This window comes from Pongo abelii, chromosome 3 (assembly GCF_028885655.2).
Source record: "Pongo abelii isolate AG06213 chromosome 3, NHGRI_mPonAbe1-v2.0_pri, whole genome shotgun sequence".
Taxonomy (NCBI): domain Eukaryota; kingdom Metazoa; phylum Chordata; class Mammalia; order Primates; family Hominidae; genus Pongo; species Pongo abelii.
In genome coordinates, this window is record NC_071988.2 from 173410228 (window position 1) to 173438210 (window position 27983).

Below are 27983 nucleotides of genomic sequence, written 5' to 3' on the forward strand. Positions count from 1 at the left end.
CTGGGTTGACTCCCTCAGAGTTGTCCTGAATTGGGGATGGGGGCAACATCCTCCTTTAGTCATGGATATGAACTACTCTTAAGGGGGAGGGCTTAATCATGGGCAAAGCAGCTCTCTTTGGCAGAGGGAAAATTCTGGAGAGGGCTGACAGCCAACAGCACTCCTGGCAGCTGGGAGAATAAATTTTTTGGTCCTGGAGGGATTTAGGGGGACCTGAGAGCATCCATTACAGTGCTATTAAAGCTTGAAATTTAGTAAAAGGGTAAGGGAAGTGGACAAAAGGTCATCAGATAATCTCTGTGTGATGAACATAGTGTTAAGGTAGATAGGTAATTGTACAAGTACAACTAAGATTCACTGCCGTCCCCATCGAGATACCAATGACTTTCTTCACAGAATAGGAAAAAACTACTTTAAAGTTCATATGGAACCAAAAAAGAGCCTGCATTGCCAAGACAATCCTAAGCCAAAAGAATAAATCTGGAGGCATCACACTACCTGACTTCAAACTATACTATAAGGCTACAGTAACCAAAACAGCATGGTACTGGTACCAAAACAGAGTTATAGACCAATGGAACAGAACAGAGCTGTCAGAAATAACACCACACATCTACAACCATCTGATCTTTGACAAACCTGACAAAAACAAGAAATGGGGAAAAGATTCCCTATTTAATAAATGATGCTGGAAAAACTGGCTAGCCATATGTAGAAAGCTGAAACTGGATCCCTTCTTTACACCTTATACAAAAATTAATTCAAGATGGATTAAAGACTTAAATGTTAGACCTAAAACCATAAAAACTCTAGAAGAAAACCTAGGCAATACCATTCAGCACGTAGGCATGGGCAAGGACTTCATGACTAAAACACCAAAAACAATGGCAACAAAAGCCAAAATTGACAAATGGGATCTAACTAAACTAAAGAGCTTCTGCACAGCAAAAGAAGCTACCGTCAGAGTGAATAGGCAACCTACAGAATTGGAGAAAATTTTTGCACCTACCCATCTGACAAAGGGCTAATATCCAGAATCTACAAAGACCTTAAACAAATTTACAAGAAAAAAATCAAACAACCCCATCAAAAAGTGGGCAAAGGATATGAACAGACGCTTTTCAAAAGAAGACATTTATGTAGCCAAAAGACACATGAAAAAGTGCTCATCATCACTGGTCATCAGAGAAATGCAAATCAAAACCACAGTGAGATACCATCTCACACCAGTTAGAATGGCGATCATTAAAAGGTCAGGAAACAACAGGTGCTGGAGAGGATGTGGAGAAATAGGAATGCTTTTACACTGTTGGTGGGACTGTAAACTAGTTCAACCATTGTGGAAGTCAGTGTGGCGATTCCTCAGGGATCTAGAACTAGAAATACCATTTGACCCAGCTATTCCATTACTGGGTATATACCCAAAGGATTATAAATCATGCTGCTATAAAGACACATGTACACGTATGTTTATTGCAGCACTATTCACAATAGCAAAGACTTGGAACCAACCCAAATGTCCATCAATGATAGACTGGATTAAGAAAATGTGGCACATATACACCATGGAATACTATGCAGCCATAAAAAAGGATGAGTTCATGTTCTTTGCAGGGACATGGATGAAGCTGGAAACTATCATTTGGAGCAAACTATCACAAGGACAGAAAACCAAACACCGCATGTTCTCACTCATAGGTGGGAATTGAACAATGAGAACACTTGGACACAGGGTGGGGAACATCACACCCTGGGGCCTGTCGTGGGGTGGAGGGATGGGGAAGGGATAGCATTAGGAGAAATACCTAACGTAAATGACGAATTAATGGGTGCAGCAAACCAACACGGCACATGTATACATATGTAACAAACCTGCACGTTGTGCACATGTACCCTAGAACTTAAAGTATAATTTAAAAAAAAAAAAAAAAGAAAAAACAGAAACAAAAAGATGTAATCCGTTAACAGATCCATTTCTCCCGGGTGTGTGTGTATGTGTATGTTTATGTTAAGGAGGTTTGGTACATAACCCTGTAAAAATAGAACCACCTTTCTTACACAATTTATTTGATTCATGATGTGATTTGTTCTAGTGTTTAATTCCAAACCTGGCTAAGCCACAGGTCTTTAAATTGCACATACAGGAATGTGCTTTGTATTATAATTATTTGAGGAAAAATCTGGGACTATGCTGCATGGAGAAGATGAACATGATCTACAGAAATTTTATAAAGCCAGGAGTCAAATTGCAGAATCTGATCCACAGTGGGAGATTTAATATGAAGATCAGTGATTAATGACCTGCATTTTTATTTATAATATCACATGGTTTTATATTTCTTAAACAGTTTCAAGAAAAGTACATATAATTAAATCTTAATTTGGTAATTTAAATTGTATAAAAACAGGGAATGTATACAACTGAATTTGTGGGTTGTATACATTAATTATAATACAATTAATTCCTTGTATTATTGATCAGTATCTGCCATATGAAAGGGAAGAAACAAAAATGTTTTGAGTCTGCATTTTGGGTAATTTATCTCTCAATACAGTTAATGTATCCTTTCCTTTAGAATAAAGTAATTAATTGAGATACTTTAAGTGATTAATACTTAGTGTTTTTTTCTTTTTACTGGTAGGATAATCAGTTTTGTTTATATTTCTAACATGTATTAGAATTACTAACCAGTTGGACTTGATTTGTATAGCTAGACTTGACTTAACCAGGGAAATGGAATATCTGTAGTGGCTGAAATGCCAAGTTTCTAGACTGTTTGAGTGATACACTGTGGTGGTAGCAAACCAGTTGTTACAGCTTCTTCAAGTCATTGTTTTGCCTATTTCCAATCTTTTAATCTCTCTAAAAGTTGGATTTGTGATAGGTGAAAGTTCCAGGACACTGTTCTGTTGACCTTATGGCCAAGCAAACAAACGAAAAACAAATGTAGAGGTTTCATTAGAGACTGAACTGCAGGAGATCACATCATGTTTTTATCAGCACTCTTTTTGTTTGCTTAGGTGAATTGCTTCCTTGTATCACCCTCGGATCTATTCCTATGCAAGCAAGGTATTTATGCAGGACCTCCTTCCTGGTAAAGCCATTCCTAACCCCCTCTTGTGATCACAGCTGCCCATTGACTCTTGGCTCCCATCCAGTCTTCCCAGTCCTCTGACTTTTCTTCTTATTACCCATGTGACCAGTCACTTTTCTCTAGGCTTCAGTTTCTTCATCTGTAAATGGGGATGATCCCCTACCTCAGTGAGTGGTTGTAAGAATTGAATAGACAATTTAGTGTGGTGCCTGGCACAGAGTAAGTGCCCAATAAGCAGTGGCTTTTCTCACTGGTGGCTGTTACTGTTATCTGCTGATGCAAACACCTCTCCATAGTAAGCTGCTTATTCCCTGACTCCTGGGACTAGATTTTATTCACATCCCCACACTGCACATCTTGGGCTCTTGGATTAAATGCTTACTAAATCAATACATGAATAACATAAAAATGTGATCCCTACCTTCAAGGAGACCAGACTCTGGTTCTGAAATAATCACAGCACAAAGCAGAAACTACATCACCATAGGGAGATGTAGTTAAACTAAAAGGTTTAGAGGAGAAAGATATTAATGGGCAGGTTTAAGGCAGGTACTTAGTAGGCACTTTGTTCAGCATAGTGTTTTTGATGTTGGTAGCCAAAGGTTTTGGGATGCTGAAAATTTTTGGACATGTTCTATTTCTACTGTGAATTTTACACCCTTCAATTTTAGTGACAACTTGTTCTTTTAACTGCACATATGACGGGGATGGACAGAGTGCTCCCTTTTAGCCCACGCAGGTGGAATTAAATCTGAGGGCATCTGTTAAAAACATCCAGTTTCTTTTTATACTTTTTCAACCATTTACTAAATATGTTTTCATTTCTTCTGGTTTGCTATTAGACTGAATATGTATGATAATTTCATATGCCTTGTAGTTAGTGTGTGTAGATAATTCAAACATTTTTGCTTTTTTAAGACTTCCATTATATAGTTATTCTACTTAATGACTTTGAAAAGATTCTTTCTCCAGAGAGAGAGAGCCAAACTGGAATTAATTATTTTTTAATCACTTTTTTGGGATAGCATGTTCTGCTTTATGGTTCTCCCCCCAATCACATAAACTAGATTTATGAGAGAAATCATAGGGGGCTCTGTTCAGGCAGTTACTTGTTTGATTCCCCCAGAGGCATTGGCTCTTTGATCTTCTACTAGTGTAGCTCCTCTGATCTTTTATTCTGTAAGGTGTTTGTATCTCTGTATGATGGATGTTTCACTGACCCAAGTAAATGGAAGAAAATTTTCTCTAGCCTTTAAATGTATTGCTTTCCTTGTTCTTTCAAAAAACATACTTTTCTTGGGTAAGAACATTTTAGAGGCATCTGGCATCAAATCAACAGAATTGTGGCCTTTAATGGAATTTGAGGCACTGTGAAGTGGTTTGATTGGTAAGAATCCATTTTTGTTTCTTTCTCCTTGACTATGCCCCCACTTACACAATAACAAAAACAACTCTCCTCCTCCTCCTCTTATTTTTTGAAACAAGAGTATCTGATTTCATTGAATTCTGTACTTTTTTATTTTACTTTTTTGAAATAAGAAAGTTCTTAAAAGGTTTTTATTGTCACTTTTATTTTCTTCCTTGAAGGGGAGGAAAAACTCTCAACTGTGTACAGAGCAAATTAAATTATGAGAAAAATAACCTATGGAGTTAAACAAGATGAACTGAGGTTTTGGAACAAATCTAAGAATTGCCTTGATGTTGTAGATAGTTTAACCCATGATTCAGAGATATATTAGTCACTTTGATAGACTGTTGATTTGACTAATTACCCTGAAGGCTGGCTGGCTGACTGAATTGCTCAAGTCAGCTAGTAATTTTGATCAAATCAACGAGTAATTATGGTTTTGTGCAAGCAACAAATATAGAATACTGATTATGTTAGACTAAAGAAGATGTCATTGTGATATAATCATATAAAATATTTAATGCAAGCACCATAGTGTCCCTTTTATTTTTTTCTTACTCTAAAGTTTACATTCTCAGAACAAATAATAGAAAAGGTTGTGGCAGCTTTTTGGAGAGAATAATTTTATTCTCTCAGTAAACAATGTATAAATGTGAATGATTCTCAGGTGCTAAGGTAAATAATCTTATATTTTAAGTGTACTTTAATTATAATATGCATATTTTTGGGAGCCTTCAGAACTAAATATGGTCAGATTTTTAAAGCTGAAAGTTCTCTAGAAAGGAGCAACTTATATGGGAGAGCTGGAAGTTACTGCTGCTAATTTCCTTACCAGTTCATTATATAGTTATTAATATTAGTATGATCAGGTCTACCTAAAATCCAAATGCTTGTATTTGTTTGGTTTCTATTCTATCATATTCCTTTCCTTCACTTTTGAAAATTCTTTCTACAGAGGATGATGTTTATTATTGAATTCTAATTAGCAGTGTTTGTGTACTGTATTTGTGGGTTTTCAAAACATTTTAGAAACACAGACATCTTTACTTAATGGAAAAATCTGTCTTTAATTTTACTTGAGTTGTCTCTTGGATGGCTTACCTGTATTACATTCCTTTTCTATGAAAGCAGGAAATATAATTTACTTGGAACTCCGTGCAGATTTCAGTGTATAATTAGCAACGTTTGTGAAGCCCCTCCTGGGTAGTTATTCTGAAGAGAGCTCCAGTTTTGTATAGTCATTTCATTCATTGTATATGTTCTTGGCATTATCTGCCCCCTTAAAACCAGAGATTGAAAGGGAGAGATGGAGACAGGGAGGACAATCATTTACAAGGTTAGGATAATTTTGAGTTTATTCTTCAGGAATTATAGATGTATACCTGCTGTTTCCACCAGCCTCTCATAGTGTGGGTGTCTCACTGTGCTGAAAGTAGTTCTTGCATTTGAAGACATATATTATTTTTTGTACAACCTGACCCCAAATGCCTACTGCTTTGTTGGATATTCAGCTGTTTCTCCAACTTAATGAGAAAAAAAAAAATGTGTTGGTTTCCAACAAATGCCTCGCTAAGGGATGTTTGCTGGTAATTTTTGGTATTTTCATGTTTTGCCTTATTCAGTAACATCAGAATCTAGTCCCCAGGTATTGCAATTTCACTCTAATAGTATTGGGTCAGATAATCAATTTTTGGTAATTCCCTAATGCATAGAATGGAAGTGAATTATTGTGAATATATGTGTTAATAACATATAAAATTATTTTTACAAAAAAGGAACTACCTAGGTTCCTCTTTTGCTTCCATACCCTCTTCACAACTCCTTTGATTTTAGAAGTCAATTAACTCCAAAGTGCAGGATGCTTTCAAGGGGGAAGTAGGAACCTTGTCTATTCTTGCTCATTGTTTTCTACCTGAAGCACCAACTCTAGGGAGAAATAGCACCAAATGCAAAATCTATCTGAAGTAAAACTTAATTTAGAATAGTCTTTGATTTTTCTTTTCTTGCTTTTGCTTTCTCTTTTTTCCCCCTGTACAAAAGACATTGATACACACATGCTAATTTAGTGGAGAAGACTTTTAATTAAAGAAGCATAGGTAGCCTGAAACCATTCAAGTCTATGTCAGTCACTCTAGAGGCAAGTGTAGATGAATTGAAGCAGAATATGGGAGAGTTCTGATCTACCCACTTGCTTCTGGAGGCTTATGGATAAATTAATGCATTCCTCCCCATAGAGACAGCTTCTCTGCTTGGAGGGGTGGCCGCCATCCAGTCAATAAGCCATCTTTGCTGTGGCAGAGAAGTTGCTCAGTATAAGTTGTTTCAGCTTTTACTTTTATTTCTTGGAAGTACAGCATGGTAAGCCTAAATTCTGGACCTCCAAGCAGAAATTAGAGCCTCCTTTACCCTTTGCTAATTGAAGGTGACACGAAGCTTTTTCTATTTTAGGGTCTCTGAAAAGGCAACAGCTATTGATTATTATTTATATCTGTATGCTGAGCTAGACTTACACGTGTATGTACGTGTGCTACAGTGTATGTTGTTCTATGTACAAGGGAGAGACATTGAGATGTCCTCTTTGTTGAGTGAGATACAGTACTGCTTTATTCAAGGGTAAACAATCTTGTCAAAATTTCACAAAATGATGCTGGGGACAAAACGAAAGCTTCAAAGCAGTTAGATCTGCCGTTAATGAGTGCAATATTTTAAAGAGGAAGTTTAAGAAACTTATTTACAGGTGCATAATGATATTTAGTTTTCAGAATAAATCTTAGTCTGAGAGAATAGGTTTTGTACGAGTAAAAAAACAATCTCATAAGAAAAGCCAATTTAAGAGTTGTGGTGTAGCCAGGCGCAGTGGCGCATACCTGTAATCCAAGCACTTTGGGAGGCTGTGGGCAGATCACTAGAGCTTAGGAGTTCGAGCCCGGCTTGGCCAACTTAGTGAAACCGTATTTCTACTAAAAATACAAAAATTAGCCAGGCGTGGTGGTGCACGCCTGTATTCCCAGCTACTCGGAGGCTGAGGCATGAGAATCGCTTGAACTCAGGAGGCGGGGGTTGCAGTGAACCAAGATGCGTCACTGTACTCCAGCCTGATGACAGAGTGACATCCTGTCTCAAAAAAAAAAAAAAAAAAAAAGTTGTAGTGAACAGTGGTCAAACTGCTCAAGTGAAGTTACAGTAAGCTGAGTGCAGGAAGCTTTTCTGGATATGAGAAATCTTTGTATGAGCTACATTTACTTTGACCGATTTCGTTGTTCCTTAAAAAGAGGTCCTAGAAAAAATTGTTGAGAACCATTGAGGCTCGCTGAAAGGGTTTTGGGGAACCCTAGGGTCCCTCAGACCACATTTGGGGAACCACTGATCTAGACTGACAAAAACTTTGGCAGAAGATTAATTTTACAAATTCCTAGAGCTAATCACTTAGACTGAAGGTAAATTGCATAAATTTAATTCACTGAGTATTGTGCAACAATAATATTAAGACAACCACTTAAAAAGTGCTTCTAAAAATAAGACTACCACTCTTCTGTGAATTATTTACATTTTCCTGATATGTTATTTTTGTATATATTTATTCCATTGGAAGTTAACAACTCTTCTAGGTACAGATGTAGTTGGTTTTCCTTTATATGTTTTCCGTTAAATATCTTTCAGACATTTGGTAGTCATTATGATGCAGTCAAATAGCATATTGTATTAAGCTACTCTTTTATCCCTACTCACACCCATCAGGCTATACTCATCGTGCAGGTACTTTCCTTTCATACTGAGACTCAGAAGAGACTTCAAATATGTTGTCATTGCTATGCCTATGGTAGACATAGCAAGTACTTTTCCTTTTATTAAAGTTGTTCTTTTGCTTTTATTTTGTTAAATAAAAAATGTTTTTGCTAAGTAGTACATAAATATGGTACAAAGTTCAAAAAGTCAAAGAAGGTACAGTTTGAAAAGTGAGTCTTCCTCCTTCAGCTGTCCCCCAGCCCCCATTGCCCTGCGCTGACTCAGCCACCTTAAGAGTTCTTGTGTATCTTCTTAGAAATCTTCTATGCATTTACAGTCATATGGGCTAATACATTGCTTTTCTTCTTACACAAATGGTGGCATACTATATTTGCTGTTCTGTATATATTTTGGCAGCCTTCTTCTATCAGTACATTAAGAGCTGTATCTTTTTTATAATTGTAACATAGTATTCCATTACATAGAAGTACCATCGTTTATATAACCAAACCAGTATTGATGGATATGTAGGGTCTTTTCAATCATTTACCATTTAAACAATGCTGCAAGGTACTAGTGTAATTAGTAGCTATAGATAGAGAATTATTGGTGGCTAAGAGAATGTGTCTGACTCTGACTTGATAGTCTGAGTCAGACTCCATGATATCTGTGTGACTTTCATGAGATGAGTTCTTTTTACTTCTGCTCTGTTCATAGCAGAACTTTTTGTTATCACAGAGGTCACAAAATTCCACAACTACATCTTCAGTAATACCATTAGAATGTGAACTGGCTATTAGCCTGTTTTGGGACTCGATTCTCAATGGTTTTACCATGAATGCATCTTTAAAGTGGGTTTTAAACTTCATTGAAGCGGGACACCTCATGGACCCTTTTTAGAATTGGCTGAAAACTACAGCCACCTCTCTTCAGAAAAATATGCCCAGTTTATGAGAGTCATGGATGTGTATGGGATTTTATTGTTATTTCACTAATTACACTTAGTACTTTTATGTCATGTGTGGATAAAGAACCTTTTTGAAAGGTTGGTTTTCATGTTTCAAAAGGTAAGCATCACATCATCTGGATAACACTACAGGTTGCAAAGCTGCACATGTTCACATGAAGGGATTTAAAGCACTGGGTGGGGAACTAATTCTGATTGATAAAACTGTAGATACAGGTATTAGATTAAACAGCATCACTTGCCAAAGGTACCTACTTTTCCAGAGAACATGACCAAGACAAAAGCTTACATTTCTTTTTTTTTCCAGGAACATTTTTTGAAAATAACTTTATGAAGTGAGAGGGTTCTTCTTAGAAAGATTCAGAGCATCTACTTCAAGTCTCTCCTTTCAAGTTCTACCCTATAGAAGTTGTCAAATCATTTTTTTCTGTGTTTACCTTAGTCAACTTTTAGGGTTTTGTGGCAGAAATCTTAAACAAATTGTTTCTTAATAGCTTTCAACAAAATAGTGATGTGAAAGGATGGTGTATACTATCAAGAGTACAGTGATCAGTTGGGTTGGTGGGGAGACTTTCCCCAAGAATGGTCCAATTTTTAGGTTTCAACAAATCACCCTATGTGTATAAGAAACTTTTCTGTTCAATCACCAATGAGCTGATGTCTCAATACTTGCTATAAATTTCAAAATACATAATTTTTTCATTCTAAATCCTTGCCTGTAGGGGTTTAGTTTCTTCTTTAAATTTTTTTTTTAATTTTAAGCTTTATCGAGGTATAATTGATCTACTTAGTTTCTTAAATAGCTTTAAAATTAAGTCCAAAACCAAATTTCAGATAGGAATTTGAATATTAATTTTAATTTTTCTTTTCACATTTATTCTGCTCATCAGTCAGTTGCATGGCACTTGGGTATGACATAGTTGGTAGCCTGTTCTTGTGAAATTAAGGTGTAAAACGAGGTAGGATTGTTTCGTGGGATTATTAAGTTTTAGGCATCTTGTTACTATTTTGAAGCATGTATTTTCCAAAGCTGGAAACCATTTGGAATGTGTGTATTGAGAGAATTTTCTTTGTGCACATTTTGTGCGTTAACTGGTGACCTAGAAGTTGGTGGAATGAAATAAGATTCTGATTTACTGAAATGATGGACGTTTTACAGTGAATGAGCTGGAGTTAAACTATGGCAAGTTGAGGGAGACTTAAGCACGAGGTCCAGAAGAATAGGGGGCTATTAGATGCTTGCTTTATTTTTCACAGTCCAGCATTGCCCTGTGATATTGTGGTGAGAGAGAAAAGAGAACTGGGCCAGAAGATTAGAGCACAGGGAGGATTTAGGTTTAATAGGGTTTTATGAGGCTCTAAGAAGAGGTTGTCTGAGGTAATTTGACCCAAAATGAAACACCCTCCTCAATACTGCTATTAGTTATCATTGAGGGCACAAGGTTCACCTCTCTTAAGGTGTTCCCAATATTTGATGAGTCTTCATCCTTAGATGGAATTTTACATGATAAGCACATATACAGTAATAAACTTTTTATGTATTTAGTAGCAGCCAATTCAGGGCATTCCAAAGTACATTCTCAAACAATGAATTTTTCTATTGGCAGTTGCTCAGGAAATAAACAAAACCTCAACCATGGAATTATATTTACTGTGGCTGATTCCTGTGCTGTACGTTCCTTAAGTCACATATGCCTTAGTAGTAAAAAGAATCCCATCTGCAACTAGAATTCTTATAAAGATTTTTGTACAAAGGCCATCATCCTTCTTTAAAGATTATCTGATTACCCCTCTCCAATTGGTATAACAGTTGTGATAAAGTACATAAAATAATGACTCAAGCTGTAAGAGACCTAAGAAATCCTACTTTAGTTGCAACTGCTTACTTAAGTGACATTCCAAAAGAAGAGTCCCATTTTTCATTCAAGGTTTCACAGCTGGTTAGAGCTAGAACTAGAGTTTTGGATCCCTGCCTCCTAGCTAAAAGCTCAGGTTCCCGGTTGGGACTTAAAATTTTTAGACTTTCAGGCTTGGACTGAGCCAACAACTCTTAGCCATTACCCTTTGTTCCCTACTTTAAATCTACCTAAATTCTCTAGCCATTTCCACAAACCAACCAGAGTGATATCAAGAGGGAGGAAGAAGGAGGGATGGGTAGGAAGGGAGCCGGCTGTGCTTCCCATCAAGTATAAGGTAGTGGTTTTGGTTTGGAAACTCACTGTGAAAGACTTGGCTTTGCCTCCCTTTTATCTCTAGCACTCTCCTACCTGTGTTCTTGATCTCACATTTCTTCTGCTCCTTTTGCTCCATCAAAAATCTTTTTCTTATATCTTCAAATTATCCATGTTCATTGGTTCATTCCCATTAAGCCTGCAAATATAATCACTTTTCCTGGAATAAAAATGTTTCTCTGGCTCTGTCTCCCGTTAAGGTGGCTATTATGTTTCTTTCCCTTAAGAATTTTTAAAAATAGTTCATCATTAGAGGATATTTATTTAAATAGATAAAAGAATTGAAGGATTGTATGAGATAATATTTAAATGCCAAAATGTTTATAATTTTAGTCTGATAGTGAGAAAGGGATATATCAAAATATAGTTATTGAAAGTTCAGGAGAAAATGCAATTTTGACATATTTTTAGCTTTTCTAATTATTGTAGCTGTCCAAAGAGTCTGAAGTTGGGTAAGATATCTGTCTGGGAATGAAGTTTTTACATTGGAAAAAGTGAAGACATTTTTACATTGGAAAAGAGGTGTGATTTAGATGGCTAGAATCTGAGCTTTTATGATTATATATTTTATAATTCTGTAAGGTGGAAGCATATGTTTTGCTTTTTGCATAGTCAAATAAAAAATATATTTTTGAAAAACAGCAAATAAAAATAGATATAATTCTTTGGCCAGTTATCCCTGTCTCTAACAATATTTAATATAATTTTTCTTTCCTTGTCGATGGAAAGTATTTTTATATATAATATTAATGAGATATAAATATGGCCACTCAATAATGTCTATAGTCAGTTCTGTCTTTGCAGTGTAGAATTTATGCTGAAATATCAAGCTATTGTATATATATTTTGACAGCTCATCTCTTTCTTGCCCATTACCCCAACCAGAAAACTCAACCACACCACACACCTACATGCACCCACTGTTACAGAGTTCTTTGAGTATTTTTTTTGTGTTGGTGGTTTTTTTGAAGAAAGATAAAAAAAAATCACTCCTTGGCATCTAAATGGTTTGTAGAGCTCTCTCTCAGGCATGAAATTTGAGTCAGTGTGCATGTGTGTCTTTACGGGAAGAACAGACTGGATGTGTGCCAAGAGTGGCAAGGTTTACTTGAAACATTTTCGACATCACATACCTTAGACTGAAGAGTGCAGAGGGAAAGAAAGGAGAAACGTCTAATGATGCCATATTCATGACAGACTCACATTTTAGTGACTGCAGACGCTTTACCTACTTATAGCTTTTGCCTTCATTCTGTCCTCTGTTCTTCTCTTGGGAGTTTTAGCATTGGACTGGGAATATAGAGATTTATATTCTATTTCTATCAAAACTAACTTGTGCTGGGCATGGTGGCTCATGCCTGTAATCCTAGCCCTTTGGGAAGCCAAAACGGAAGGACTGCTTGAGCTCAGGAGTTCGAGACCAGCCTGGGCAACATAGGGAGACCCTGTCTGTACAAAAAATGAAAAAAAAATTGGACAGGTGTGGTAGCACATGCCTGTAGTCCCAGCTAGTTGGGAGGCTGAGGCGGGAGGATTGCTTGTGCTCAGGAGTTCAAGGCTGCAGTGAGCTATGTATGATGGCTTCTGCATTCCAGCCTGGGTGACGGATTGAGACCCTGTCTCTAATAAAACAACAACAACCACAACAACCAACCAACAACAACAACAGCAAACTAGTAAGCTCATGACATTGGCTATTTATCCTGTCTATACTGCATTCTCACCATTTCTGAGAAGATTGCATGTAAATTCCTTCTGAAAACTAACTTGAAGGATCTTAGCATATGTTTCTGTTTTTGATTTAGAAGCAATTGGCATGATGTATGTTCCTTTCATACCTTTGAAGAAGAATCTTTGAATTCTGGAGCTGGAAGGATCTGAGTCTTATAGTTTTTCGATCTCTGGGATAACCCAAAACTTTGATTTTCTTGATTATTATCACTATGTAACCTAAATAAAAGGCCTTGACATTTTCACAGAAATGTAGTGTGTAGAATAACGAGGAAGTTGATTCAGAATCTTGTTTTATCTCTTACCATTTAAAACAAGGCTGTAAACGTAAATGTTTATAAGGGCTAGTGAGGTAACCTGAATGAGGTGAAGGTTCTGGCAGTAAGATCACAGGGAGTGGCAGGGACTGTGGGGACGGGAGAATGCGCACCCTGCAAATGTGGGATAGCCACTCTTGATGTTTGAAACACCAGATGGACCCAATAGTAGCAAAGAGCTATGGTTGCCAGTGGACAATGTCCATTGAAAACAAGTTTGTAGTATTTGGAATTTTAGTTTGGGGAATTCGATTTTCATAATAAAATACAGCTATAGAAGAAACACACAGGCAGTTTTCCTGGAGTATGTGATTTGTGTACTTCTTCTAACAGGTCGTCCTTTCTATATACCTTAACCCTCCTCCATTCTTTTTCAAAAATGTTTCTTTCCTCAGTACTATGCTTGCAAGTGTTCTGTTCTTATGTCCCAAAAATTCTTTATAAGACCTTTTCATGTTGAATGGTTGCCCTCCTAATAACAGAAGTGCTTGTTTTAAATACTCCTTAACTATTTACCAGTGTCTAATTCTACTCCCCACAAGGAACTTAACCCCTGAGTCTCCTCTGAAGCCCACTTTCTCCCATCTTACTGTTTGTAGGGAGGAACAGCCGATCGGTGTTCTCCTCGTAATACCCTTCCTATTACTGTGTTGATAATGGCTACCCCCTGTTTTCTTTTGACATTACAAGTCTACAAACTTTTATTATGGCTTTTGTTTTCCAGGGTTCTGGTAATTGTAATTACTTTTTTCTGAACGCTTCCCCATCTGTACACGAAAAAAATAATATTTTGAATTATACCCAGTCCTTTTATGGGCTGATCAAACTAGTGAGACAATACCACTGCCTTACTGCTTTCGTCAGTGCCACACAAATGGATCATATTCACCGTACACTCTATGACCTCAATTTCTTTTTTCCCCTACTTGCTGTCTGGTAGTCAGGATTTCTTTGTATTTTTTTCCATGTTTCATTTTTCATTTGTAAGTGTGCTACCTTGCACTCACACCTAATAAACACTATCTTGTTTTTGATGGATCATTTCTATCTCTGATTTGTCAAGGTTACTTGGAATTCCATTATTTTTCAGAAAGGCTAGAAACTTTAACCTAGTTTATAGCCATAAAATGATTGAGAATCCTTTCAATTCTGACAGCCATTGATTTAAAAAAATATTCAATCAAATTAGACCCAGGAATCTGGGTGCTGTTTTATAATACCTCCCCCAAGTTGCATCAAGCTGTTTATTTCTCTTGCTGTTAACTCATGGTTTTCCTATTACCGGGTGTTTTTAAACTCTGCAAACACTGGTATCATAATAGGTTGGTGCAAAAATAATTGCGGTTTTTGCCCTTGAAAGTAATGGCAAAAACCACAATTACTTTTGCACCAACCTAATAGTTTCTTACTTGATTCTAGGAACTAGACTTGAGCTTGAGTGCTTTAGAATAGTAATTTTGGGGGGTTGTGGCTGGTTGTAGTGGAGAGAAGAAACCCAATAATTGTTTCATTTATTCATGTATCTTAGGTAGCATTATTATTTTGTATTTTTAGTAGCAAAGTGGGAGAAAACAGGAGAGCCTTTAGATTGAGTATAATACCTGTTTTGTAGATTTTTTTCTGTGTTGGACTTTGAGAATGTCTAAGCTTTGATTTAAATTTAATAGTCAGTTTCCTATTTAATTTATGAACATAATAAAATTCATTTTTTTGTTATTGCCATTACAGGTTTTGGAAGGTGACAATGAAATGTGAAGAAGTTACATTTCTCAAACTCGAAAGTTAGTGACTGCTTACCAAATTTTAATGAAAATTAAATATGACTTAGAAGCATTGATTTATGAAGGCTTATGATGTCATCGGTTTCGACAGAAAGCAAACTCCAGCAGGCTGTGAGCCTACAGGGAGTTGACCCAGAAACATGCATGATTGTATTTAAAAACCACTGGGCACAGGTAATGTATGAATTCCACTTTTTTTGCTGGTCTCAGTAACCCCAGGGGCCTCCATCACACTGAATCAGGGTTTTCTACCTCTGTGATAGGTAACTAGATTGCTAGAAACACAGGGAGGGAAACTCTTTCAGATAGGAAGAAAAATAACTTTTTCTCCTTGCTTTCCTAGAATAGGTATCTGGTCAAAAACCGTGGTTTTCACAAAAGCAATTAGGGTACATGCATGTTCCTTGGATATTTTTAGAAGAACAGCAGTTGTTCCTTAAAGTGACTTTTATATCGCTTTGCAATATACTTGACCATAATTACATCCTCTCTCTTTCTCTCTTCCCTGCTGATTTCCATCCAGTTCTTAAGCTCTAATAATACTAAAATACACATTTATTAAACATTTACCAAGTACTCTGCTGAGTACTTCAAATGCCTTATGTCATTTAATCTTCTCCACAAACCTGTAAGGTAGCTAATGTTAGTTTCCTCATTTTACAGAAGAGGGAATAGAAAATTACCGAGGTTAAATAACTTGCTTAAGGTTATACAACTAGTAAGTTACTAAGCCCGTTACTTAGGCTTTGGTGCCTTGACTCCAAAGCTCATGTGTTTGATCTCTGTGCTCTACAGTTTTGGGGCTGGTGGTCCCTGTGTAATTTAATGAAAAATGCCTGAGTATACCTGAATATATGTCTTCATTACAAAGTGATTATAAAATTCTTTTTGATTATTTACTTTGACTTCTCTGATCTGCTGTGTGGATAATTAAGGGTTGAATGTTCAGAAAATTTACTATCCCGCCCCTTTCCTTAGGGAGTTTACAAGTAGTAAAATAAATAAAATTGTCATTCTTTACTACTTGCCCAACATTGCACTCCCCAGGTGAGCTGGTAAATGCCTATTTATGTGACAGTTTTTTAACGACTACCCAGTTCCTTCCTGTGGCCAGAAACAGCACAGGGGTTAAAGCACTGAGCCTGTAAATCACAGCAATTATAGGGGACACAGTTTAAATCAAAACCAAGCAAAATCAAATCTGCTTCTGAGCCGTTTATACTTTGTAGCTTCTTGTTACTATCTAGTATAAACCTTCTCCGATTTTTTGTGCATTCTCTGACTTTTTACCATTAGAATTTTAATGGATTTGCTATGGACATTAGGGCACATATGCTTTAGTTAAGGGAAGAAAGTAATTTAGGAGTTTTCCAGATAATTAGAGTAATAACCTTTGGCTTTGCACTTTTATAAATATTTTAAAGCAGTATCTCCAAGGCGAGGTGGTGAATCCTAAGGAATGAGCCCAGTAGTCCACTGGGTGTAGGAAGAGTATTTTAGAAGGTCTGTTTCTATCTTTACCTTTTACAAATTTCTGTTTTGTGTTTAAAATGTACGTTATACATTTGTATATTAGTACCTGTATGGTTACTAATTTATTTATTTGTGCTCATTTAAAAAATCTATTAGTGCATAATCATACGTTTTTAATTGCATAATCATACGTCATTTCATTAGGCTGAGGAAGTCTATCCTACTACATAATCTTCACTCCCAGCCCCATTTTGTTTATTTGTTTGTGCATAATACCTTGGATTATAACCATTTCTGCTGGAGTAACTGTGATATGATCCCTTTAGTATTCTGTGCCACTTTCCAAAGACATGATATATCATCAACTTCTTGATTATATGTAGGTGGGTCATCTGCCCTGTCAGATTCTGTTCCAGGCAGGCCCACTCCAAATGTGAGGAATGTGTCAGTACATTGTGTCACATTGTTGAAAGACTATTGGTCCCAGAATCATATTATTCATTTCCATAACAATACGAATGACTTCAGTATTATTGGACACTTTGGGTTCTCTGAAGCATAGTACAGATACATAGTACTCTCAGTGCAGACAGGTCTTGAGTTGAAGGTAAGGATAACTTTGTCAGAGGGGATACTGTTGTTAAATATTTTCTTTTATAAAGTTGGGACACTCATGGTCTTATTGTTGGCTCAGCCATTTCTCTACCTTTGGGCAGGTGTTTTTAATCTTTTTTAGGCTTGACGTTTCCTTTTAAATAAATCCAGAAAATGCTCTGTCTCTGCCTACAGAGGCTCTTGAGGGCCTTTCTGTTATCTTTATGAATGAAAATGCTGGTTGAAGAAATTTATATGAGTATCAAAGTGTTATTGTTCAATGGAGATTTACTGAGCCCACACTCCAGGCATGTTGCTGTAGGCATCATAGGTGGGACTTGAGAATGTATAAGCCTTGGTCTGGGCTTTAAAAAATGTATGAGCTAATTCAGATGACAATGCAAGATACATTATTACAAAATGAATAACTATGATTACAGGAATTAAGTCAAGAGAAGGGGCTATTATGGCTGGAAATGGCCTGGGAATGGAGAAAGTGAGATTTTGCTAGGTTGGCTATGGAAAAGGAAGGTTTTGATGACAGACAGGAAAATAATATTTCAGAGAATGGATACTAGGAACAAATGCTCAATTTTAGCTTTTTTGGATGGTACATATAAAGGAAGGGAAGGCAAAAAAATCAGAGCCAGGCAGACATGTGGGACCAAGAGTAAGATAAGGAATGAGATCTTCAGTTGGTGGGAATAAATGCTACTTATTTGTCGTTTTGGAGTTTCATACATTAGCTCTTGGCTGTGAGTTGTTGGCCTGGGGTGGGTGAAGAGCAGTTGCAGAGGATTGGGAAAAGAGCTCAAGTCTGACATAAGCTCCTAGGCCTACTGTGACTGCAGCCCCTGGGTTCCCCTGAGGCAACCCAAGAAAAACCTGTAAGGCTGGTAGGGAATGAGGCATAGACAAAGCTGGGAAGCATTTTATTTGCCGAGGTGCCCTGTTACCTGCCCAGTGTAATGCTTTTTTAAATGTTAAATTAGGAAAAAGTGTTGGCCGGGTGCTTTGGCTCACGCCTGTAATCCCAGCACTTTGGGAGGATGAGGCAGGCAGATCACGAGGTCAGGAGTTTGAGACCAACCTGGCCAACATAGAGAAACCCCATCTCTACTAAAAATACAAAAATTAGCCAGGCATGGTGGCGGGTGCCTGTAATCCCAGCTACTCAGGAGGCTGAGGCAGAAGAATCGCTTGAACCCAGGAGGTGGGGTTGCAGTGAGCCGAAATCGCGCCATTGCACTCCAGCCTGGGTGGCAGAGCAAGACAATGTCTTAAAAAAGAAAAAAAAGGAAAAAATGAAGGCAACAAAAGCCTGTGGTATCCCAAGTTCTGTTTGTTAGGAGACTTAAGTACAAATTCAACATAATTAACTTTATTTGACAGGTTCTGTTCTGCTATTTGTTAATAGCTTCTATTCCAGAGCTTGAGTTAAAAAGCAAACATTGATGGAGGAGATCTGCTTGCCCACTTACACCTTAGAGCCTGTCAGAGGCAGCTAGTTATACAACCAGCCATCATCCAAGCAGTCTGTGATTCCGGGGAGTTGCCAGGGGAGAGACCTTAAATGGCCCAGTGGTGCACTTGAGGTTCCCAACTGTTTCTGGGTCCAGTGATCTCATGGCATCCCCAGAATCATTCTAGAGTAGACTTTCAGGAACGGCTGCATTCCAAATAGTGACACTGAAGAGTCTGGGCTGTAGAAAGTAGCCCGTGACTTCCTGTCACCTTCTGAGATGCAATCTTGTGCCGTAAGTTGCCAGAGCAGTGAATCTCAAACACAGATCTGTCTGGTTCGTTCCTCTGGTTGAACCTTTCAGTGGCATCTGGCCACCTACAGGCGAGGATGACACACAGAATTTGTTATGTCCTGGCTTCTGTTACTCTCTGCCTCTCATTTAATCTCCAAAAATGCAAAGTTGCTTGGGGTTCCTAGCCACCCCCTCTCCTGGCAGTGTCCATCATGCTATTTCATCCCTCTGTGCCTTAGGCACTCGTTCTTCTTTCTGCCTGAAATAGTCCTCCCACTGGTTAAATGCCTGTCCTTCTACAGGCCTCATTTGAGGCATCATTTGCTCTAAGAAACCTTCCCTGTCCTCTTTCATGCTCCCACCCCATGTTCAAGCATTAACCTGAGTATTCTATCACTCTCACACCAACCATCTTTTAATTTAATTGCTTATATTTTTAAAGACAGAGTCTCGCTATGTTGCACTGGAGTGCAGTGGCTATTCACAGGTGTGATCATGGCACAGTACAGCCTTGAACTCCTGGCTCAAGAGATCCTGCTCCCTCAGTCTCCCAAACAGCTGGGACTGCAGAGATGTGCCACTGCGTGTAGCCCAACAACTTTTTATTAAAATCACATATACAGTATCTTCTTCACACTCATTACGGGCTCCTCAAGATCAGAGGCCATTTGTAACTTACATCCCCATTGCCCAGAACAGAGTGTGACATATAGTAGATGTTCAATAAATGATTGAACTGAAAGGCAGTCAGTATGAAATACAAGTTTAAAAGACCTAGGCAACTTAGGAAACAGCTTTCAACGTACACTAATTTTAAAACATTGTATAATTTGTCACCAGCAAGATCTTTGGACTTGCATTAAATGATCTGGAAGAGTGTGTGTATATACTTAATTTTTATAGTAGTCTATAAGAACAGTTTATTCTCTAGTAGACTGTTGTTTTTAATCTCTTGCCTTTGTGTCTTTGTTTTTATCTGAACGGAAAAGAGGACAGAAATAGTAAGAAGCATTAGCCCACCAGGCAATAAACTATTCAGCTAGACTGCCATGTGAATTAAATTCCCTACACTAGTTATTTTTGATGGCACAGTTGTACTTTCTGAAGCTTCATGGACCTTGCTCTATTCATTTTCTATCTGTTCCTTTCAAGCGTTGAATTCCGAAAGGTCTCTGCTCTTAGAGCCAGGAGAACAGAGGAGGTGGGTTAAAACAAATCAATTGGAAATGCACATTTCTGTCTTTGCTTCTAGTTAGTTAATAGCCCAGAATGACTTCTTTCTACCTTCAGCCTTTAAAAATAAGCTGTTTGAAATTTTTTTTAGGCTAAGAAAATATCAGAGCTCAAATAGAGTAACAGTGATGGATGAGGAAAAGTCAGTGGGTTTAGTAACCTTTTTCATCTTGGAGAGGGGTAGGGATGGGAAAAAAACAGAACCATCTAGATTGGTTAATTAAGGCAAATGTCTTCCCACAATAATGAAAAACAGATGATATACTTGAGGTATGGTATTTTGTGTAGAGCTCCAAGTAGCCCGAATCTAAAGTCTAGAGCATCCGTGCATGGATTTGACATGTGTACTGTATTTGAGTCTCATTCCCTTGCTCTGCTCATCTCCACTCTTTTGCTCTGTGCCTTGTAGTAGACTAAATGACAGAGAAAAATTAAGTAAAGCCTTTGAGAGATGAACAGTTGGGACGTATTAGAGAACTCTGATTAATTTTCTAAATATCTTAGTAAATTGATGTTTGTTAACATTTCAAAAAGTTCTCTCTCTCTTCCAAGCTTTACAGGTAGCTCTAGCCTTGACAGTAGAAGGTAAAGTGAACCAAAGCTATACTTCTTAAGTTAGATGGCCGAGGCATTAACTTGCACTTCTATTAGACTCTAAAGTGGTTGAGCATGGCCGGGTGCAGTGGCTCTTGCCTGTAATCCCAGCACTTTGGGAAGCTGAGGTGGGTGGATCACCAAAGGTCAGGAGTTTGAGACCAGCCTGGCCAACATGGTGAAACACCATCTCTACTAAAATACAAAAGTTAGCCAGGTGTGGTGGGACATGCCTGTAATCCCAGCTACTTGGGAAGCTGAGGCAGGAGACTTGCTTGAACCCAGGAGGCAGAGGTTGCAGTGAGCTGAGATTGCACCATTGCACTCCAACCTGGGTGACAGAGCGAGACTCCATCTCAAAAAATAAAAATTAGAAATACAATGCTTGAGCATGTTGAAATGTCAGCAGCTCTCCTACTGTGTGCTTGGTGGTAAGTTTGATTTTTGCTGTGGTTGAAATTAGTGTTCTTTGAAATGTTATTATTTGAATCATTACTCATAAGGCCTTTCCATAACTGTTTTATCCAAGATTTAAGCAAGCCTCTGGAGCTCAGGACTGGAGCTGACATTAAAAAACTGGTGTTAAGTGAATACGTAATATAAAGCTGTTATCTTAATATAAAAAGAAGTGACTTGGTAGAGGTCTCCCTGTGGAAATGGATGCACAAGGAACACTTCATACTGAAAGACACAGCTGTTAAGTAATGAACAAGGACTGTATGGAAACTTTTGTGTAGTTATTTGGTACATTAAGTGGAATTTGGCTTTAGATGGCTAAATCTTGCCCTTCAGTATGTTGGAAAATATTGCATAGTAACTTGTTTTTTTCCACAATGCCACCTTATTTTAGCATTCCAAAGGATTTGGAAGTATGGATTTTACACATATGACTTTCTTAAAATAACTAGGCTCTAACTTTGGTAGCATAAATAATTACCTACTGATGCATGCATGTATGTAAGACATAGAACAATATTAAGTGGAATCAAAGCTAGTCTCCTGAGAAAGAAACACTTGTGTTTATCCTGAAGGGTAATCATTTGTAGCTGAGGTACGATTAAGTGATTTATGTAGAGCCTTCATTTTGAAAGCATTTGCACTTCCTGTTTAGAGTTTGTGCCCATTTGAAATCCAGGCCAATTATTATTGGGTCACAGGGGCCATCATCAGGGGTAAAGATAGGAGTATCTGATACTACTTAATGAAAGAAATATGCTATTTATTAATCTTATTTAGCCCCAGTAATTCTCACATTTTTAAGTCAAATGGCTTTGAAATTAGGTTAAATTTAGCTCTATAAATTTGATATTTTTAACAGCATTGTTCACACTGTTGATTTGTATGTGTCTCCTTCTTTTTGGAATTGTGATACTTTACATTTAGGATCTATATGTGATCAAGGCTAACGATGCACCCAAACACACACACACACACACACACACACACGTCTGTGTTTCTTAAAGTTTGTAGATCAACAAATGTCTAGCTATGATCCGCAAAACGTTTAAGTTGCTATTTCTGATCTCAGCTGGTTTACTTAATTAATGAGCGTGGGCTTTATAAGGTGTTGATTAGTTTTTTAAATGGTATTTTCAGCCTAACAAGGTAAATTTGTTTTATAATTTGGAAATATTTGCAAAGTATATTTTGCTTGCCTTCATTCTTTGACCTACTGAGATCCCTCCGGCCCCATTAATTGTGTTTTTTTCCCCCTGAGCTGAATCCCTGAGACTGAGTCTAGATAGCTGAGAAGAAGCCAGGTATAGGAAATGAGGCAAGGTTGAGAGTATAAGACAGCTGATAATCAGGAGTAGACCAGGCTGGGGGAGCCACTGTGAGCAGCATGAAATTGTGGCATCCATAGCACTGGAAGGTAAAAGTTGGTATGTGGGTGGAACTCTCAGCAAGCAGAAATCAGGGGCACCGAAATATTGGAGTTTGATGGGAGTGATATGAAAAGAGGGCACAAAAGGAAAAAATAAGGAAAAGTCCAGGTCACATCAGAGATCAGTTTATAGAAACTGAAAGAACTATGACACCATTGGAGTGACAAACTTGGGACATTGGGATAGAAGTTCTTTGGCATTTCGGTGCAAATTGTGCTCTAGTCAAGAAGCTTCTTAGGCATTCTCTGCCAACATAGGAACCAGTCCCAAGGTTGGGCCACCAGAGCGCACTTTTAAAAGCAGGTCATGGGTGTGTCTGCCTGGAAAGGAAAAGGAGGTAGCCTGGGAAGGTCCTAAGGAGAGACGTTAAGGACATGTGGCAACACAAGCATAATCAGCACTTTGCTGAGCATTGTGTGTTCCATGACTCACGTACATTGGTTATAACACACCCATCTTCCAGGCAGTAAAACCAGTGGGTTAGGGCTGGTTCTTCAATGTATCTGCTCCATCTGAAGGCAGTATAAGGGAACTACTATAAAGAGGGTAAAGATGTTTCAGTTTAAAAGCTGCTAAACAGTTTGCATTCTATATAAAAATCTTAGTTCTCTTTTTAAAGTTTTTCACAGCAAAAAAAGGAGGTCTGTTTGTAAAGGAATGAATTGGAATAAATAATATAAATGAAAGTTAATGAGAAAAATACAATTTATGGTTATGTAAATAAAGACTTTTGCTGTATCTTTCATATTTGCATGCACATATATTGTATATATAAAATATAAATACATATGCATATTTATAAATTTATATTGCTTAGAAATTGCTGAGACTTAAGAGATCTCTAATTGTTAATTGTTTTAAACTCATTGGTTTGGTCTTTTTTGGGCATTAGTACATGATTACGTTGTCTACCTTTGTTTTTATTTGAATTATGAAATTAGATAAACTTACAGGAAAGAATAACTAATTAACCTTAAAATCTCATTTATATCTCTTTAGACTCAATCATATATCTACTTGGCAATGTATTTGCTTTTTAACTTACATTTTAATGATATAAAATGAATTTACTTAGTGTTTGTTTTTGATGGGTCTATTGTATGGTGATATAACATATTTTGATTCTAATTCTCTTATTCTTGACCATTTGAGTCAATAGTATTTTTTTCGTTATTGGAAAATTGAACATTTTTTAGCAAATTATTTATGGGTTGTTTCCTTGGGGCATTTTCCCCAAAGTCAGATTAACAAGTCAAAGGGCAGGAACAATTTTATAGCTTCTATTACATATTGCCAGATTGTTTTCCAGAAAGATTGAGCTAATTTGCCACTCCACCATCCATGTATAAGCACAGCCCCAGTTTTAGATAGTTTAGACAGTCTGGGCACACATGAAAAGTATAATTACACTTTTACCCTGAGGCCTAGCTGTAAAGATAGCTCTCATAAGTAAACTCAATATATGGACTTTGAAATTACAGAACTGATAAGACATGAATTTTGTTCTTCAGAATGTGGAGGCTTGAAGTTAGGGACTTTTGGGGCTGGACCATGTGTGGTGTGGAGGTAGAGGGTCCCTTTGGACCAGTGTGGTACTGTGATTGCATTCTATTGAGATGTTGGTAAGGCCCAGAACAAAGGGGTGGGAGAGAACCAGGTCCCAGTGTTGCTGCTGCTAGGAAGGTCACCAGGTGCAAGGAATCCTGGAGGGCTTGATGGAGGTTGTAGGATAGTGGGTGCACTTTGGAGTCAGGCGTGCAGCAAAGAAGAGGATGTCTAGTGGCTGGCTTGTGGCCACTAGTCAGTGGGCCGGGTACTCCCTGGGTAGGGGCTAGCCAAAGGCCTTCTTTATTAAAAATGTCAACTCAAGGGTGTTAGGGTGATTTTTTGCCTTTGTGACACAGCATTATCAACTTTATATTGGAAGTCAATAGAGATTATAGATTTTGTGGAAATTCTTTTATTCTGTAAGGATGGACTTGCCTGGTCTATAACGATTTTTTTCCGTGTTTTTGACAAGGGAGAGACTTAGACATTTCCCTGAGAAATAAATTTCCCTCATTGCTCATGCATGCTGACATAGCATTATCCCTTTGCCAGCTTCCCCAATGACTTGCAAAAATTCCATAACCTAAGTACTCGCACAGAACGCGTAACAGTACATGATAGGACTGGACCTGGAGGGTACTGCAAAAGACACATAGATTCCATGCAATTCAGAAAGGCAAAAATGGACAAAGATAAAGTCATTGATAAATGTTTGGTTGTTTAAAAATTATCGTATGTGTATATTTTCAAGGGAGTAAATGGAATGAATATTATACCAGAAATTCTAAGTCATGAAGTTAAATGGAAGTTGAGATAACAGATTGTTTTAGTTTCCAGGTCGCAAAGTGGAAGTAAGTATCTGTTGGCAGAGAAAGGTGAGAAACCTTCAGATGCTAGCAGTGGGAAAGGAGAGAAGCTGACCAGGGCTGTGAGGTGACCTATTTAGGGATTTTTATTTAAAATTGTTAATTGAGTTTTTTGTGGTAAAGTATATATAACAAAATAGGCCACCTTAACCAATTTTGTTTTTTGTTTTGTTTGAGACAGGGTCTTTCTCTGTTGCCCAGGCTGGAGTGCAATGGCACGATCAAGGCTCACTGCAGCCTCAACCTCCTGGGGCTCAAATGATCCTAATACCTCAGAGTCTCAAGGCATGCACCACCACACCCAGCTAATTTTTAAAGTTATTTTGTAGAGACAGGGTCTCACTATTTTGCTTAGGCTGGTCTTGAAGTCCTAGGCTCGAGTGATCCTCCCACCTTGGCCTCCCAAAGTGCTTAATTATCAGCTCTATTTCCAAAACTTTTTAATCACTCCAAACTTTAGGAATTTGTTTCATAATTGGTTGTCTCAGAATTTTTAAGCTTAAAGGAATACAGCATTCAAACCCTTCATTTTTTAGTTTCAGTACATGCCATATGTTAGGGTTGATTCTACTAGTTGTATGTCTCTTGTTTATCAGTTTCCTTTAATCTTTTCTGTTGCTGCATGTTTGGTTGAAGAGGGCATCCATCCAAGTAGGGAAGGGAGGATATTTTTCTGTCAAGGACATATGAGGAGCTGTGTTCCTCTGCTGAGATCTCCAAAGCAATTCTATTTGTAGAAGAACATGGGTAGTATGGTTTCCTTTTGCTTATTTAATGTATTTTAAAATTAAAAAGCAATATTATACATCAACAATCTAGAAAAAAATTTAAGAATTTGTCATGACTTTGAACATCAAAATGATTCTTTTTGCATATTTTTCACATATGGCTTTGACATAATTATTATGCGTCTAACATCTATGAATAGCTTGCTTTTTTCATCTAACATATCACTTACAGTTTCTCATTTTCCTCAATTATGTTCATAATAAATAATCCAAAGAATACATGTAGCTTAATTTATATAACCATACTATTTTCTTCAATATTTAGATTGTTGAAATTTATAACTGTGTAAGTAAACATCTTCAGACATCTTCTTTCTATAGTTTTCCTTCATTTTAGTGTTTGAGAGGGAGACACACACACACACACAATGCCCACACATGTCTTGTGGGCAGTGGCTCCTGCATTTTTGGTGATGATTTGGTAAAATCAGTGGTGATGTGTTTTTGTAATTATGATAAACATCAGACGGATGACAAATGCTTGATTTGGTTACAGGTTGTGAAAATCTTGGAGAAGCATGACCCCTTGAAGAACACCCAGGCAAAATATGGGTCTATCCCTCCAGATGAGGCCAGTGCCGTGCAGAATTATGTAGAACACATGCTCTTCTTGTTGATTGAAGAGCAAGCCAAGGATGCTGCAATGGGGCCGATTCTGGAATTTGTGGTCTCTGAGAACATCATGGAGAAACTTTTCCTTTGGAGCCTGAGAAGGGAATTTACTGATGAGACTAAAATTGAGCAGCTAAAGATGTATGAGATGTTGGTCACCCAGTCGCACCAGCCTCTGCTGCACCACAAACCCATTCTGAAGCCTCTGATGATGTTGCTGAGCTCTTGTTCAGGAACAACCACCCCCACTGTGGAGGAGAAGCTGGTTGTCCTACTTAATCAGCTCTGTTCCATTCTTGCCAAAGATCCATCCATTTTAGAACTCTTCTTCCACACTAGTGAAGACCAAGGCGCTGCCAACTTCCTCATCTTCTCCCTTCTGATTCCCTTCATTCACCGAGAGGGGTCAGTAGGGCAGCAAGCTCGGGATGCATTGCTCTTCATCATGTCTCTCTCTGCTGAGAACACCATGGTGGCCCATCACATCGTGGAGAACACCTACTTTTGTCCAGTAAGTCTTTCTCCTTGGCACGTTTTCCACTCACTCCCTTTTTTCTCTTCTGTTGCTAATGATGAATACTTTCTTACTCCCTTTTTTCTCACAGTAAGTTGTACTTGGCACTTCCTATGGAAAGATGTTTAGAGGAAATCTTTTGGAGGGAGCAGACAAATCTAAGTTGAGATGCTATTTGGCTGAGCAGCATCAGCTCATCATAAGCCAACAAAGGAAGCTAGATGTGTTACCATTTTTGGTTAATTTTTACTGCATTAAGAATGATTTTAGTTGTTCTAGGAGCATATCCTGAGAGATTGGTAAAACCTGTGCTTTCTGATTCTTAGCTTTTCAGGTTGGTTTTGCTCCAAGGAATCATGGCATGTGATAAGACCTCCATTGCTAGTTTCACAAATTCATTTGTGTCTCAGCAAGAAAATGACCACTAGTTTTAGTGTATTTTGTTGTCATAGGAACATGGGGTGGTGGAGTGGGAGTTCACCAATCAGTTAGTGTGCAGGGGCCACGCTGACAACACCAAATGCTGGCAAGATTTGGAGGAGTAGAGACTCTCATTCGTTGCTGATGGGAGTGCAAAATGGTACAGTTACTTTGGAAGACAGTTTGGCAGTTTCTTACAAAACTAAACATACTCTTGCCATGTGGTCCAGCAATTGCACTCCTTGATATTTACCTAAAGGAGCTGAAAACATGTCCACCCAAAATCCTGCACACGGATGTTTATAGAAGCTTTATTTATAATTGCCAAAAACTTGGAAGCAACCAAGATGTCCTTTAGCAGGTGAATAGACAAATAAAGTGGGGATATATGCAGATAATGGAATATTTTTCAGCTGAAAAGAAATGAGCTGGTAAGCCATGA

At 37.8% G+C, this 27983-nt stretch overlaps 1 protein-coding gene across 1 annotated transcript in view; it reads left to right on the plus strand.

Moving 5' to 3' along the window:
• FHIP1A (FHF complex subunit HOOK interacting protein 1A) overlaps positions 1–27983 on the plus strand; it is a 256592-nt gene that overhangs the window by 138586 nt on the left and 90023 nt on the right. The window contains exons 3-4 of the mRNA XM_002815215.4: positions 15204–15430; positions 26492–27118. Coding sequence (XP_002815261.1) covers positions 15326–15430; positions 26492–27118 — 732 coding nt within the window. The 5' untranslated portion in view covers positions 15204–15325. The remainder of the gene's footprint in view (positions 1–15203; positions 15431–26491; positions 27119–27983) is intronic.